A 13,204-nucleotide genomic window follows, 5' to 3' on the forward strand; every position below is an offset into this window, starting at 1 on the left:
CTTTAGAGTCAGGTTTCCCCGAGTGGTAATTTGGAGTAGTTCAAGTAATATAACTTTGTAAAGTAAGTTTAACCCTTTGCAATTAGCCATTCAAAGGAGGTTTTGTTAGAGCAGTGAAGTGTCTGACTGTCTCCTTTTATTAATCCCTTTTAAGTATCTGTAGAGGAGCTTCTGCTCTGGTTTGGTGTGCTTTTCTAGGTCTGGATTTGGTAAATTGTTGTTTTAAAAACGTTTTTTCCTTCAGCTCTCAGGAGGCAGCAGGCTGGAGGAGTAACTCTCATGGGAGAAGTCTCCCAGTTGTCTCCCAGCCCACCTTGCTCACCTTAAGAGCTGGGATGGAGAGTTCTGCTCCTGGCAAGCAAAGATTTACCTGGAGAAGTGAGGTTGGGTTGAGATCAGAGGCTGCATTCCTCTGAGAATCAGGGCAGCATCTCCTCTCCCTCTGCCTGCCCTGGGCAGGAGCCTTCTAGAAAGGAAAACTTTAATATAACCACAAACTCACACTCCTGATCTCACCTATTTTGAGATGCAACCTGTGAACCACCCCCAGTGAATTAAATAACCCAATCTGGAGCCCCAGTGTTATTACAAGTGAGCCCTCAGGAGGATGGAGTAGCATTAAAAAAACAAAAAAACCAAAAAAAAAAAAGCCCTTTTCCCTTTATCCCTTGGTGATGGGGGAGGAATGGGCCTCAGATGCTCTGTGGGATTTTTTTGCAAGTGCTCATTTTTACCTCTGCTGAAATCCTGAAGGGGCCATGGACAGTAGAAAGCTGTGCTGTGCCTGCTCAGGAGTCAGTTTGTTTGGCTCATCTGGGTGGATTATTTAGGCAAGGCTACATACTCAGTCATAATTAAGTCAGCCTGAAATCCTCTTGTTTACTGAGGCATCTCACAGTGATTTTATTCATGGAGGAGCCATTAACAGCTGTGATGCTTTCAGGCTGTGATTTTTTTAATTTATTTTTTTATTATTATTATTTCTTTTTTTTTTTCTTTTTTTTTTTTTTTTCTTTTTCTTTCTTTTTTTCTTTCTGTCACTTTGATACCTTTGGGGATGTATTGAGGGGGGTGGGCCAGTGTCAGCTCAGCATGGGCAGGATGGAGGATAATGTGTGTCCCTGTGTAAAAGAGTTGTGCAGCCCCCCAGGACTTTAGGGGAGGACTGAGAAAGAGTTGGTGGTGTTGGAGCAGGAGTTTTCCCTTTGGCTGTGTTAGCTCCTAGTGCTGGTGTAGCCTCCAACCCCAGCAATGGTCATTTATAGCAGAAAACATGGAGGGGGTTGTAAAATGGAAAGTAGAAAATTCATGAACTGTGTCTCAGATTTTTTTTTTGTTTGTTTTCCTTTTTGCTCTTCATATATTAGGAGCAACATGGGCAAAAAAAAAAGAAAAAAAGCCCTGGAAGGGCTTGAAGAGTAAGAGGAGATTGAAGGAGGATTTGGTGGTGCTGGTAGAAGGATGTTAAATCAAAAAGTCAGTGCTAGCATGAGCAGGAGTGGAAATCCACTGGGTCAGCCAAGCTTTGACCCACTAAAGGAGAAGGAAACAGGGAATGGCAGTCCAAGAAATTCCAAGCACTGGAGTGCAGGAGGAAGCAAAGAAAAAAAAGGGGCAGGAATGAAGTGTCAGCATTGTCCCTTCCAAGATTTTTTGGAAACCTCATGAGGTGCAAGCTCAGGAGATGGCAGGAGGCAAAAGCCTGGCTGAAAGGTGTCTGGAGTAGGGGTAGACAAAGAGGATGCCTGGGGGGCAGCTTGGGAGATAAAAATGAAACCACCAAGGGTTTCAGAGGTCAGTAAAGTTTGTTCTTCTCTGTGACTGCAACCCAAGGTGAGTGTGAGGTTAGGTAGGGCAGAGAGGCAAGGAAGAGGAGGATTTAACCATCCAGAAGAAACAGCTTTCCCCATGCTTAGCCCTGATGAGATTTCATTTGGCATCTCCAGGCCCCACCCTTGGCTCAACCTCCCCACATGCAAAAAAAAAAATAAATGCATGAAGGAATCATGGGGGGCTTGGACACACAGCCCTGTGCCTCCCCTTCTCTGGCTGCCTTGCAGGATGAGAATTGAGGCAATTCTGGTTTTTTCTGCACACTCAGTGCTGCTCAGAACCCAGAAGTGTGCATGGGTGCCCCTTCCCACCCCAGGCCAGCACCAAGTAGGTGGCTTCTTCCCCAGAAAATGAGATACCCTGAGCATCATTTTCCCTGTATTCAGTGCAGCAAGAGAAGTAAACATATTAGTCATGAAAGCTATTGTGACTCTCTGGCTGACTGGTGCCTTCAGGAATGTCTTTCTTGAAGGGAGGGGAGGGTGGAAATTAAATTGCTTTTCAAGTGCATGTGGCTTTGATGTCCAAATATGCCTCCAAATATGATTTAAGCTTATGGTTTTCTCCCGGAAATGCTTAAAATGCAGATGATATCCTAGTGGCTGTCTTCATCCTGGTTGTTCATGTTAGGGAGCTGAAAGGGAGCTGAAATAATACAGGTGTAGTGGCAAAATGCAAAGGGAACCAGAATTGACTTAAGTAGGTGATAATCACTGATAAGAGGGCTGGTCCCTTTTATCACCCCAGTCCCTTCCTTGTGTTTGCTGTGCCTGGTGTGTTCCTTCTGAAGGAGATTTTGCCTGTGCTATTTCTAGCTCTGATTTTGAGGCACTGCAGGGCAGGTGAGTACCACGAGAAAGGGCAAAACTGTGTAGAAAGAAGTAATTTTTATCAGTGTTCCCATAAACCCAGCCACAGTGTGAGGGAGGTGCCCAGGCTGTTGGGACGTGGGCTTCTGGGGTAAATCTTGCATCTGTGGTTCCCTCACCACCACCCCCTTGCAGTCCTTACAAGAGGTTGTAAGTGTCTAGTTCTTCAGGAACCATGAAATGTTCTAGCTGAGCCAGCACTGTGTAAATCAGCACTGTATAAAGGTTCATTTGATTTTCAGGGTAGTGTGTGTTTCCTTTGAGCTGAGGACAACAGGAAAAAAAAAAAAAAAACAAACCTGACAGGTGCCTCATTTGCAAGTGTTACCTACTCTGATGCTTTCCATGTGCTTTCCATAAGGATGCAGTTGGGAGAATTGGGAGGCTGTAAGTCAACAGCAGCTGTCACACAGTTCTGAAAAGCTCCTTGCTGCCTGTGCTGAGCATCAGATCATATAAATAATCATCCTGCACCTTGCAAGCCCCCAGTCCAGAAATAAAAAGGAATAGTTTGGGCTGGGTTTTTTTGGTTTTTTGTGTGGTTTTTTTTTTTTTTTTGGAACCCTTTCAAAACCATCTGACTGCCTTTTAATGGGCTGAAATTACAGCTTGGTGAGATGAAGTTGTTCCTGGTTGTTCCCTTTCCCTGGGATTTGGGATGCAGACAGCCTTGGCTCCCCTGCTGCACTGATTTGGGATCTCCCTTTTCCCTGCCAGTGCCAAGGGAGGGAGCATTTGCTGGAGAGGCTTCACGTGGATTTGGGGGAAGAGTTTTTTGTGGTGGCTTCTAACCATCTAAGTGTTGGTTGGAGGGGTGGGAAAGTCATCTCTGGGCTCGTGTTTTACCCCCTAAGTATCCAGGGTCTGTCCCTGCTGTGAGCCAGGGGGTTTTTAGCAAGTCCCTTCCACACTGTGCATCCTTCACCTGGAAAGCAGGGATGCAGAGATGAATAGGAGGGAGGAGGGAGGGAAGGGGAAGGAAGGGAGGGAAACAGGGTGGTCTGGGGGATTTTTTCCCTTTCACAATGCTTTTGAGGGTATCAATTGAAGGGTGAAGGGTTTATTTTTATGATGGTTACCATCTCTGGTTTGAATGCCCTATTCAAACTGCCCAGTTTTGCTCCTCTCAGTGGTGATTAAGGAGCAGTCCAGAAATAAAAAGGAAAAGTTTGGGGTTTTTTGGAACCCTTTCAGAACCATCTGACTGCCTTTTAATGGGCTGAAATTACAGCTTGGTGAGATGAAGTTATTCCTGGTTGTTCCTTTTCCCTGGGATTTGGGATGCAGACAGCCTTGGCTCCCCTGCTGCACTGATTTGGGATCTCCCTTTTCCCTGCCAGTGCCAAGGGAGGGAGCATTTGCTGGAGAGGCTTCACGTGGATTTGGGGGAAGAGTTTTTTATGGTGGCTTCTAACCATCTAAGTGTTGGTTGGAGGGGTGGGAAAGTCATCTCTGGGCTCATGTTTTACCCCTTAAGTCCCCAGGCACTACTCAGCCCCCCAGGGTCTGTCCCTGCTGTGAGCCAGGGGGTTTTTAGCAAGTCCCTTCCACACTGTGCATCCTTCACCTGGAAAGCAGGGATGCAGAGATGAATAGGAGGGAGGGAAGGGGAAGGAAGGGAGGGAAACAGGGTGGTCTGGGGGTTTTTTTCCCTTTCACAATGCTTTTGAGGGTATCAATTGAAGGGTGAAGGGTTTATTTTTATGATGGTTACCATCTCTGGTTTGAATGCCCTATTCAAACTGCCCAGTTTTGCTCCTCTCAGTGGTGAATAAGAAGGTTCAGCTCTTTAACAATACATGAGCCTTTCAACTGACACAGCACTTCCTTCCTTTCTCCAGCTGCAAGAGTTTCTCAATGTTGGCAAGGGGATTGCTGATGACATTGCACAAAGACTTCCAATGTACGCTTTGGACTTCACTGATGGTAGGTTGGGCAGTGTTTATGGAAGCATTGGCTTGATTCTGAATTTTTTGTGATGAGATGTCCTGTTTACAGCAGGCATTGCATTGTGTGCTTTGATACGGGTAATAACTCTCTTTTATTTCTTTGAAATAAGAAGATTTTGATAAAACCTGGGAAGAGGCAGCTTGGGACGCTGCGGATGAGAACCTTGCAGTGTTCCCTTCATGGGGATCCTAGCTGTAGGTAGATGAGGATTTGAATTTTTCTTTTATTTTTTACTAACGAGGTGATTAAATGGTTGCTGTGTATAAATCAACTCATTGCAACCTAATTAGCCCTGACCTAATAGGCCCTTCCTGCTGTCTTTGCAGGCCAGCATCAATAGCAATCATCATGATGCTGGGGGAGTTGAGAAGACCTCAACAAAATCTGAGCTGCATTAACCTCACCACAGTGCCTTTAAAAACAGGATATAGCTTGTCTGCTGCAGCCAGCTCACAGGAGCAGCAGCACTGTGTTTATATTGAGCCTCAGGTTTCAGGTTTTATGCAGCTCCCAGAGTGGCCTTGTTGGTTTTAAGAGTGAGTGACTTTCTCCCTTTCCACTTCCAAACTTTTTTCAAAGGCTGTGGGAAGTCTTGAGGACAAGGTGTGGTTACAGAGCCTCAGCCTGACACCAGGACCTGCTCAGTCTCTCGTTGGGGAGGGGGTTGAATAAGTATAAAAAGCATAAAACCCAAGTATAAAGTAGAAAAAGTATAAAAACCCCAACAGTGTTTATAAAATGAAGATGCAGAGTGTAAGCAGGGAGAATCTTGGAGCTTTATCAAATATCTTCCTACTGCTAATCCCTCCTTAGCTCAAACCCTCTGCTGAGGGCTCTCTTCTTGGGAGTTGCCAGAAGAAAAAAAGATGATCACCTGAGCCCTGGTTGGAGCAGATTCAGAACACTTCATCTCTAGGATGGTTGCTTTGTAAGGCTGTCAAAGTCTTAACTTTTCATTATAAACTTCTCATTATCATTTCATTAAATTAACTTCTCGCTGAAGTGCTGCAGAAGCACCTTGTGGGGACCCATCTTCTGGGTCCCACAGGTCCAGGAGCACCAACCCATCCTGGGATGGTCCTGCAGACACTTTGGCCATTAGCAGGAATGATTATCCCATTTCCAGGGAGTGGAAGAGGCAGCAGTGAGCCCAGTGAAACTGGAGAGCTACTGCAGCTCAAATGTGGAGTACTCCCCTTAGGAGCATTTCTGCTCTTTCAAATAGGATATGGGGGAAAAAAAAAAAAAAAAAAAAAAAGGGTTTTCTAAAAACCTTAGGTATATTAGTATGTCCCATTTCTTCCCAGAAACCAGAAATTAGGATTAATTCTTTAAGGAGCTGCATGGAATGAAAAGCAGATGGAGCATAAAGCATCTGATAGAAAGCACCAAGACAAGAGGTGGTGAGGACTGAGATTCCTGGAGAGTCCCAAAGCAGCAGTGTACCAAGCACTGGGGATTTGAGCTATCCCAGTATCTGCACCCCAGACAACCACAGCTGCATCATCAAAGAGTTCTGAGTTACAAAAAGGCCTTTTCTGAATGGCTGGAGTTGCTCAGTCCTCCATCTGAGAAGCATCTTGGGGTTTTGGTTTAGGCAGATAAAGAGATTAAGGGCAGGATGATAATAAGGTGTTTGTAGGGCCAGCAGATGTTTTGTCACTTGGATTTTTGTAGGACTGGTTGTTTGCACAAAGCACCATTAAATTATCCCTAGACCATCATGATCTGGGAGAAGAAAGAAAAGCATCATCTTGCTCTCTTTTTTTCTTATTTTCCTCCAGATTAGGAATTTATCACTTTTAGGTCTACTTTGGATGGCAGAAGTCTTGTACATTTTACTGAACACCTAGGAATCCGAGTTTTCCAACCTTTTGGTCCAGAACTTTAGCAATATGGATGGTTTGTAATAGATATTTCCTAGCAGGAGTACCTGAGGATGAGCAATTGGATCATGCTGAGCCTGAGAACACCTGAAAATTTTCCTTTTGAGTTAGGATGAACACAATTTGACCTGCAGTCTTCTCTTGATGACCACAACCTTTGTTTCTTGGATTCTGCTTTCTTTTTTTAAAGAAAAAGGTGGAATCTAATATCATCTGGTCTTGTCAGAAAGAAAAGAATCATCTTTTTTTCTTATTTTCCTCCAGATTAGGAATTTGTCACTTTTAGGTCTACTTTGAATGGTAGAAGTCTTGTACATTTTACTGAACACCTAGGAATCAGAGTTTTCCAAACTTTTGGTCCAGAACTTTAGCAATATGGATGGTTTGTAATAGATATTTCCTAGCAAGAGTACCTGAGGATGAGGAACAATTGGATCATGCTGAGCCTAAGAGCACCTGAAAATTTTCCTTTTGAGTTAGGATGAACACAATTTGACCTGCAGTCTTCTCTTGATGACCACAACCTTTGTTTCTTGGATTCTGCTTTCTTTTTTTAAAGAAAAAGGTGGTACCTAATATCACCTGGTCTTATCAGATGGGCTCAAAATGTCTGTGTTTTCTCAATTAAACTGTAGTTTTCTGATTTTTTTTTTTTTTTTTTTTTTAAGTCTGAGGTTGGTTTGAGTGAAGGAGGGAATTCCACCTGGACTCAGCTAAGAGTTTCCTGAAACTCCTTCCAATTTCTGCTCTTATTCTTCAGTGTTTATTTTCTGATACAACACTGAGGAATAAACATTTATGAATGTAGTGCCTGGGGGGAAATTTGAGGTGCTTGAGGTTTTTAGGGTGAATTTCAATGGTGTGTCCTGCTTTGTCCCTTCACCTCTTGAGGAGGGAGAGTGAAGGCAGGAAAGGAGAGCTGAGATTTAGTCTGTTTCCTCCTCTTTTTCTCTACCTGTGTCTTTGGCATTAAGCTGTGATGGGTGCTAAGGCTTATCTGGTGATGTGGATTCCTCCATGTCCTTGATTCTGCAGGAGGTTTTTAACAAAATTTAGAGATTTAGATGAGTGTCTTCTGGCAGCATCCTTGAGATTTGGTGATGGTGTTTTGCCAGGAGGGAAGTCTCCAAAGCTCCCCATAATGCAGGAATGGTCAGAAGGAAGCCTTTGAGGCACTGGAAAAATGACAATCAGGACAAAAAACTGGGATTTTTTGAATGGAAAAATGGGATTGGAAGGGCAGGTTGTGTCTTTCTGGTTGTCTAAAGTAGCACAGAGCTTAACCCTGCTAAAACTTTGACTGTGGGTTGGATGGGGCATGTGCCAAACCTTGGACTCCCCACATGGCTGCAGTGGCCACCTTGTTTGTCAGAGTTCCAGAGGGAAGAGGGGAAATATAGGGATTGCAATCAGGCCTTTTCCCTTCAGTGCCTCTTCTGCCCTAGGTTAGAGGGTGGGGTAGCTTCTGGATCACTCTGCAGCAGGTTTCATTCCTGAAAACCACCTTGGTGCAAAAGTTCAGCTCCCACTTGCAGGCTGACTTGGCTGGTTTGGGACTTCACGACCTGGGTTGGCAGCTCTGATGCTTTTGAAGTCTCTCTTAGTGTCAGTGGTGGGTGGGAATGCATGAAAGAGGCATAAAAACATCTAAAACATCTTGTTCTGTCTGTGGATGTTTCCTTCCAAGAGCTTTGCACTTCTTGGGAAACGAGCTGTAAGGAACAAGAGAAGGGAAAGTTCTGAGCCCTTGGTTTGTTTCTTCATTCCTCTTTAGTCTGAGCATATGCTTGGCTTTTCTGCTCCAAAAATCAGTAACTGGGGGGGTTTTCTTTTCCAGCTCAGTTCTTAGCCTTGCTTGTACTCTAATTTACTCCTCCCAGGACTTCAGGGAAGATTCATCTTCTGTCCATCTGCAGAAAATTGGGCAGAGTCCAGCAGCTGGAAGTGAAACCCCATCTTGAGGGCATTAGTTTGTAGTGCTTTGAGATTTTTATGAACCCAGAACTTCTGAACAGCAACCCTTCAATCCTTACTGTGTCTTTTGACTGCTGAAAGGTGCTTTTTTTTAATTTTTTTTTTTTTTCAGTCAGGGCTTTGACACATCCTGCTGCTGTGCTGCAGATCAGGATAATTAAACCAGCTCTGCACTGGCTATTTCAAAGAATTAGGAACATGAAAAGTCAGATGTTTCCTAGAATGTCCATCTGGCTCAATTTTCATGCAGTAAATGTGCAATTAGTAGGCTCAAGGAGCTTCAGTCCCAGTCTTGGGGTCTCTTGGTAATTAACTTGATGCAGCAAAGCAAGGCCAGCTCTACCCTCACCTTTCAAAACAAGGATGTTTCAGAAATTCAAGCCAAATATTCAAGTGATTCAAGTAAAATAGAACTGTCAGGCTGATGAACATAATTGCTTCCCCCTGTCAACGTGTAGATGTACCTTAATTTCCAGGGATTGCTTCTGTAATAGCCACCTACTCCCATTTCACAGCTGGACAAATGTACGTGGTGCAGTTGGAATGACACATTTTTCAGTGGCTTTTTTTTTTTTTTTATGAGCCTGCAGCAGATGAAATGGCATCATCCTCCAGCCCACCTTCTTTTCACTGTCAGTCCCTGGGTTGCAAAGAGACCCTGAAAACATTTAGCCAGATACTGACTATAAAAAAGCAAATTGGGTAAAAAAAGCAAAAAAGGTAAATTGTGGCTTGCTCTGGGTTTTGGTGCTTGGCTCAGGTCAACCTGGACCAGGGGGCAGAATTTGCTTGTGACTTTTAATTGCAATTAAAGAGGGATAAATCAGGTTTGTGAAGGGGTGTGTTTCATCTGATGGAGTTACTCTCTCTGGTAGGAAGTGAATTTTCCTGCCTGCCCACCTGTAGGGATTCTTTGCTCCTTGTAGCCCCTGGATCATGGCCAAAATCCTGCTGGTGCTGGAAGGCTTGGAGCCTGCCCTGGTGTTGGGATAAGGATCCTCTTTTCCCCTTCCTCTTTTCCCCTTCCTCTTTTCCCCTTCCTCTTTTCCCCTTCCTCTTTTCCCCTTCCTCTTTTCCCCTTCCTCTTTTCCCCTTCCTCTTTTCCCCTTCCTCTTTTCCCCTTCCTCTTTTCCCCTTCCTCTTTTCCCCTTCCTCTTTTCCCCTTCCTCTTTTCCCCTTCCTCTTTTCCCCTTCCTCTTTTCCCCTTCCTCTTTTCCCCTTCCTCTTTTCCCCTTCCTCTTTTCCCCTTCCTCTTTTCCCCTTCCTCTTTTCCCCTTCCTCTTTTCCCCTTCCTCTTTTCCCCTTCCTCTTTTCCCCTTCCTCTTTTCCCCTTCCTCTTTTCCCCTTCCTCTTTTCCCCTTCCTCTTTTCCCCTTCCTCTTTTCCCCTTCCTCTTTTCCCCTTCCTCTTTTCCCCTTCCTCTTTTCCCCTTCCTCTTTTCCCCTTCCTCTTTTCCCCTTCCTCTTTTCCCCTTCCTCTTTTCCCCTTCCTCTTTTCCCCTTCCTCTTTTCCCCTTCCTCTTTTCCCCTTCCTCTTTTCCCCTTCCTCTTTTCCCCTTCCTCTTTTCCCCTTCCTCTTTTCCCCTTCCTCTTTTCCCCTTCCTCTTTTCCCCTTCCTCTTTTCCCCTTCCTCTTTTCCCCTTCCTCTTTTCCCCTTCCTCTTTTCCCCTTCCTCTTTTCCCCTTCCTCTTTTCCCCTTCCTCTTGTTTGAAGGACTTTGAGTACAAAGGACTCCTTTATCCAAACAGCAAAGGATGTGACCATCTCTAATTACAAAACTACCCCTCAGTCCACTTTTTCTCCTGCCAAGCCTTTCCTTTCCTCTAAAGGTCTCAGGAATTGTGAGGTAGGAGCCTGCAGCCAGCCTCAAGATCACATGAGAAAAAGTTTCATCTGTAAGAAGTAAATCTGGGGCTCTTTGGTTGCCAAGAGTGGTCAGGAATGTGGTCTGTGGTTTCTGAATCTTCACAATAAATTGAAAGGAATCTGCCCTGGAACAGCTGGTCCTGTGGCTCCTAGAAGGTCAGGCTCATTTTTGTATGCTTGAGATGGCTCTTGTCAAGTTGCAGCTCCTGCCCTTCTTCTGAGGATGCTGAGCATCAGAAGACCAATTGATGTCTGTTCCTCTCCTGCCAGCAGAGGAACAATTGCAAAGTGTCCTTTTCCTTACACATCAGCTTTGATTTTTGGTCTTTGCACCCTTCTTCTCTCTGCACTACAAATGGTGCAGAAAGCAGATGTAAGATAAGATCCCAAAGTCATCGAGGTGGGTTTTTTTTTTACTTCTTTTTTTTTCAGTGATACAGTAAATCTGTTGTGGCAATGTCCAGATTTTCAGTGTTGCATCAACAGCCTCTGTCCCTTCTCTGATCCAACTCCATGGCTTGTGGCTCCTTCAACAAGGGACCCATTCTAGGAAAAGCCTAAATATAGGAGATTTCAGAGGCTCTGTGAAAGTTCCCTGCTCAGGAAACTTCCAGAAAGGGGAACTGAGCAACTCCAAGCTTGTCCAAGTGTCTCACATCAGTGGTGCCATCAAAGGTGATGACTTGGGCAGGCTGAAAACTGTTCCAAGATTTTTTTTTTGCAGGGATCCTCCCTGGTGTATCCTCTCTGAAGAGGTTGGTGTGGGGAAAAGCTTGGGTTCTCCTCGAGCAAAACAGCTGTTGTCATCTCTCATCCTTTCTCCTGTGTGACATGAGCTCACTGGGGATGGACATCAGTCTGAAAACAGGAAAGGGAAGGGAAGCTACTTCAGAGGCCCTTAAATTCATATTATGACACTTTAATTCTCTTTCTGGCTGCTTTTGTTTTGGCCTGCTGTGTTTTTTTCCAATGGAGATGAGTGAGGGGGGGGGGGGGAGTGGATGGAAAAGAAAGAAGTCATTCTTTCAGAAAGGCTTTTTAAAAAGCAAAAACTCTTAATGTAAGCATTCCTGACCTCTTGTGCTATTTGTTTTTGTAAGTCTGCTAGCACTAATTGCCTCAGCATTGCATATTATTTATTCAAGCCTATAACCTTAGATTTCTGCCTTGGGAAAAATGAAGTGCTCCACGGGTTTCCTGCCCAGAGCATCCTGAGTTGAGAAGATGACTGATCATCCTGAAGCTTGATAGGGGCAGAACCCAGAATACCTATAAAGTTGGTATTAAAAAGGCTGGGGAATAGGGGGGTTTATAAACCCTAAATTTATGGTTTATTCTTTGATCCACTTCCAAGCTTTTGGGGCTGGCAAAACTGCACGCAAGGCTTTCAGGATTTCCTGTTTGGATGATGCCAATAATATCTGTTGAAGGAGTCTGGTGGCATGTTGGAGCTTCTACTTCTGGTCCCAGATGAATAAAAGCATGTAATAGTGCATAAACAAATATTAAAAGCCCTATCTATATGTTTTAAGACTCAGGTGTGGATTGAATTTCTGCTTTTCAGCAGTAAAAGAACTAATGGTACCTATGGCTGCTTCAAGTAGGGTTCCAGTCCTTTACAAGTGGACAGAACTAACATTATTTTAATTATGGTTTACACCAGGTGTTATTGGAAACAACAAAGCTATAGGAAAATACATCACAACTATGATCTTTCTGTATTTTGCCTGCCTCCTTCCATCCATTGCCTTTGGGTCACTCAATGATGAAAACACCCGAGGAGCTATTGGTAAGTTGGTCAGGTTTGTGTTTCTCTTGTAGCATCCTTTGTACTCAAAGCTGGGCAGCTTCTGGTCACAGGAAATTAACTTTTATTTGATGAATGGAACACCACTGAAGGCTTTTTTAATTGTGAAGTTCATGGCTTTTTCTCAGAAAAAACCAAACTAAAACGTTAATACTATTTTGGATGGTACCATCTGACTTGGAGTGACACAGATGCATGGTACCATATTTTTAAGTAATGTTCATTTTATCTACTTCCCTGCAGATTTTTCCTACTACAAGGCCCTCTGTTTTTGATCTGAATTTGATGGGCAGTATCCAAACCAGTTGGATAGCAAAATATTCTTTGCTCTATCTTGGTTGTGGCCTTTAAGCAGTTCATACTGCTGGAACACCCTATAGGAGTCTTGGGTGAAACCCTGTCCTGAAGGCCTCCACCAACACTGGTTATGCTTTTATAACTGTTTAAAATCAAATTTAAAATCTAAACAACCAAAAAAAAAAACAAAAACCACCCTAAACAACAAAAAAAAGCTCCACCCAGCTTTTGTAGTTAAACATCTGGAAACCTGAGGGCAACCTGAATTATTGGTACAAGTTTCTGGCAAAGGGTCACTTTGCTTTCAGGATGTCACCTCTGCACCCTTTCAACTTTGCTCTGTGAATGCTCCTTGGTCACAAAGGTGTTCATTAAAAACCTTCTTTGTTTTCCTCCTTCCTAATTACCTGTAGATGTGAAGAAGACAATCTTTGGCCAGTGTATTGGGGGGATGCTTTATGCACTCTTTTCAGGGCAGCCTCTGGTTGTCCTCCTCACCACAGCTCCTCTAGCACTCTACATTAATGGTAAGTCTGCTAAATGTGTACAGCAGAGCTGCTTGCAGGGGGTGGAATGGGACTTGAGATAAAAAAGAACCTTGCAATCCTGTTAGAGCTTTAGTTGTGTTTAATTTATCAGTATTAAGTGGCTGCTACTGGTGCCGAGGGGGAAGGGGGGGTGTCTGTGAATTTAATTCAGATTTAGTTAAATTTTGTTTCTGAAG

General features: G+C 44.0%; 1 protein-coding gene across 1 annotated transcript in view; it reads left to right on the top strand.

Annotated features, from left to right (window-relative positions):
* SLC4A11 (solute carrier family 4 member 11) overlaps positions 1–13,204 on the top strand; it is a 95,444-nt gene that overhangs the window by 55,682 nt on the left and 26,558 nt on the right. Inside the window, 3 exon segments of the mRNA XM_071753151.1 lie at positions 4,544–4,628; positions 12,040–12,165; positions 12,894–13,007. Of these exon segments, the coding sequence (XP_071609252.1) occupies positions 4,544–4,628; positions 12,040–12,165; positions 12,894–13,007 (325 nt within the window).

The sequence above is a fragment of the Heliangelus exortis genome, chromosome 10, assembly GCF_036169615.1.
Source record: "Heliangelus exortis chromosome 10, bHelExo1.hap1, whole genome shotgun sequence".
Classification (NCBI taxonomy): Eukaryota; Metazoa; Chordata; class Aves; order Apodiformes; family Trochilidae; genus Heliangelus; species Heliangelus exortis.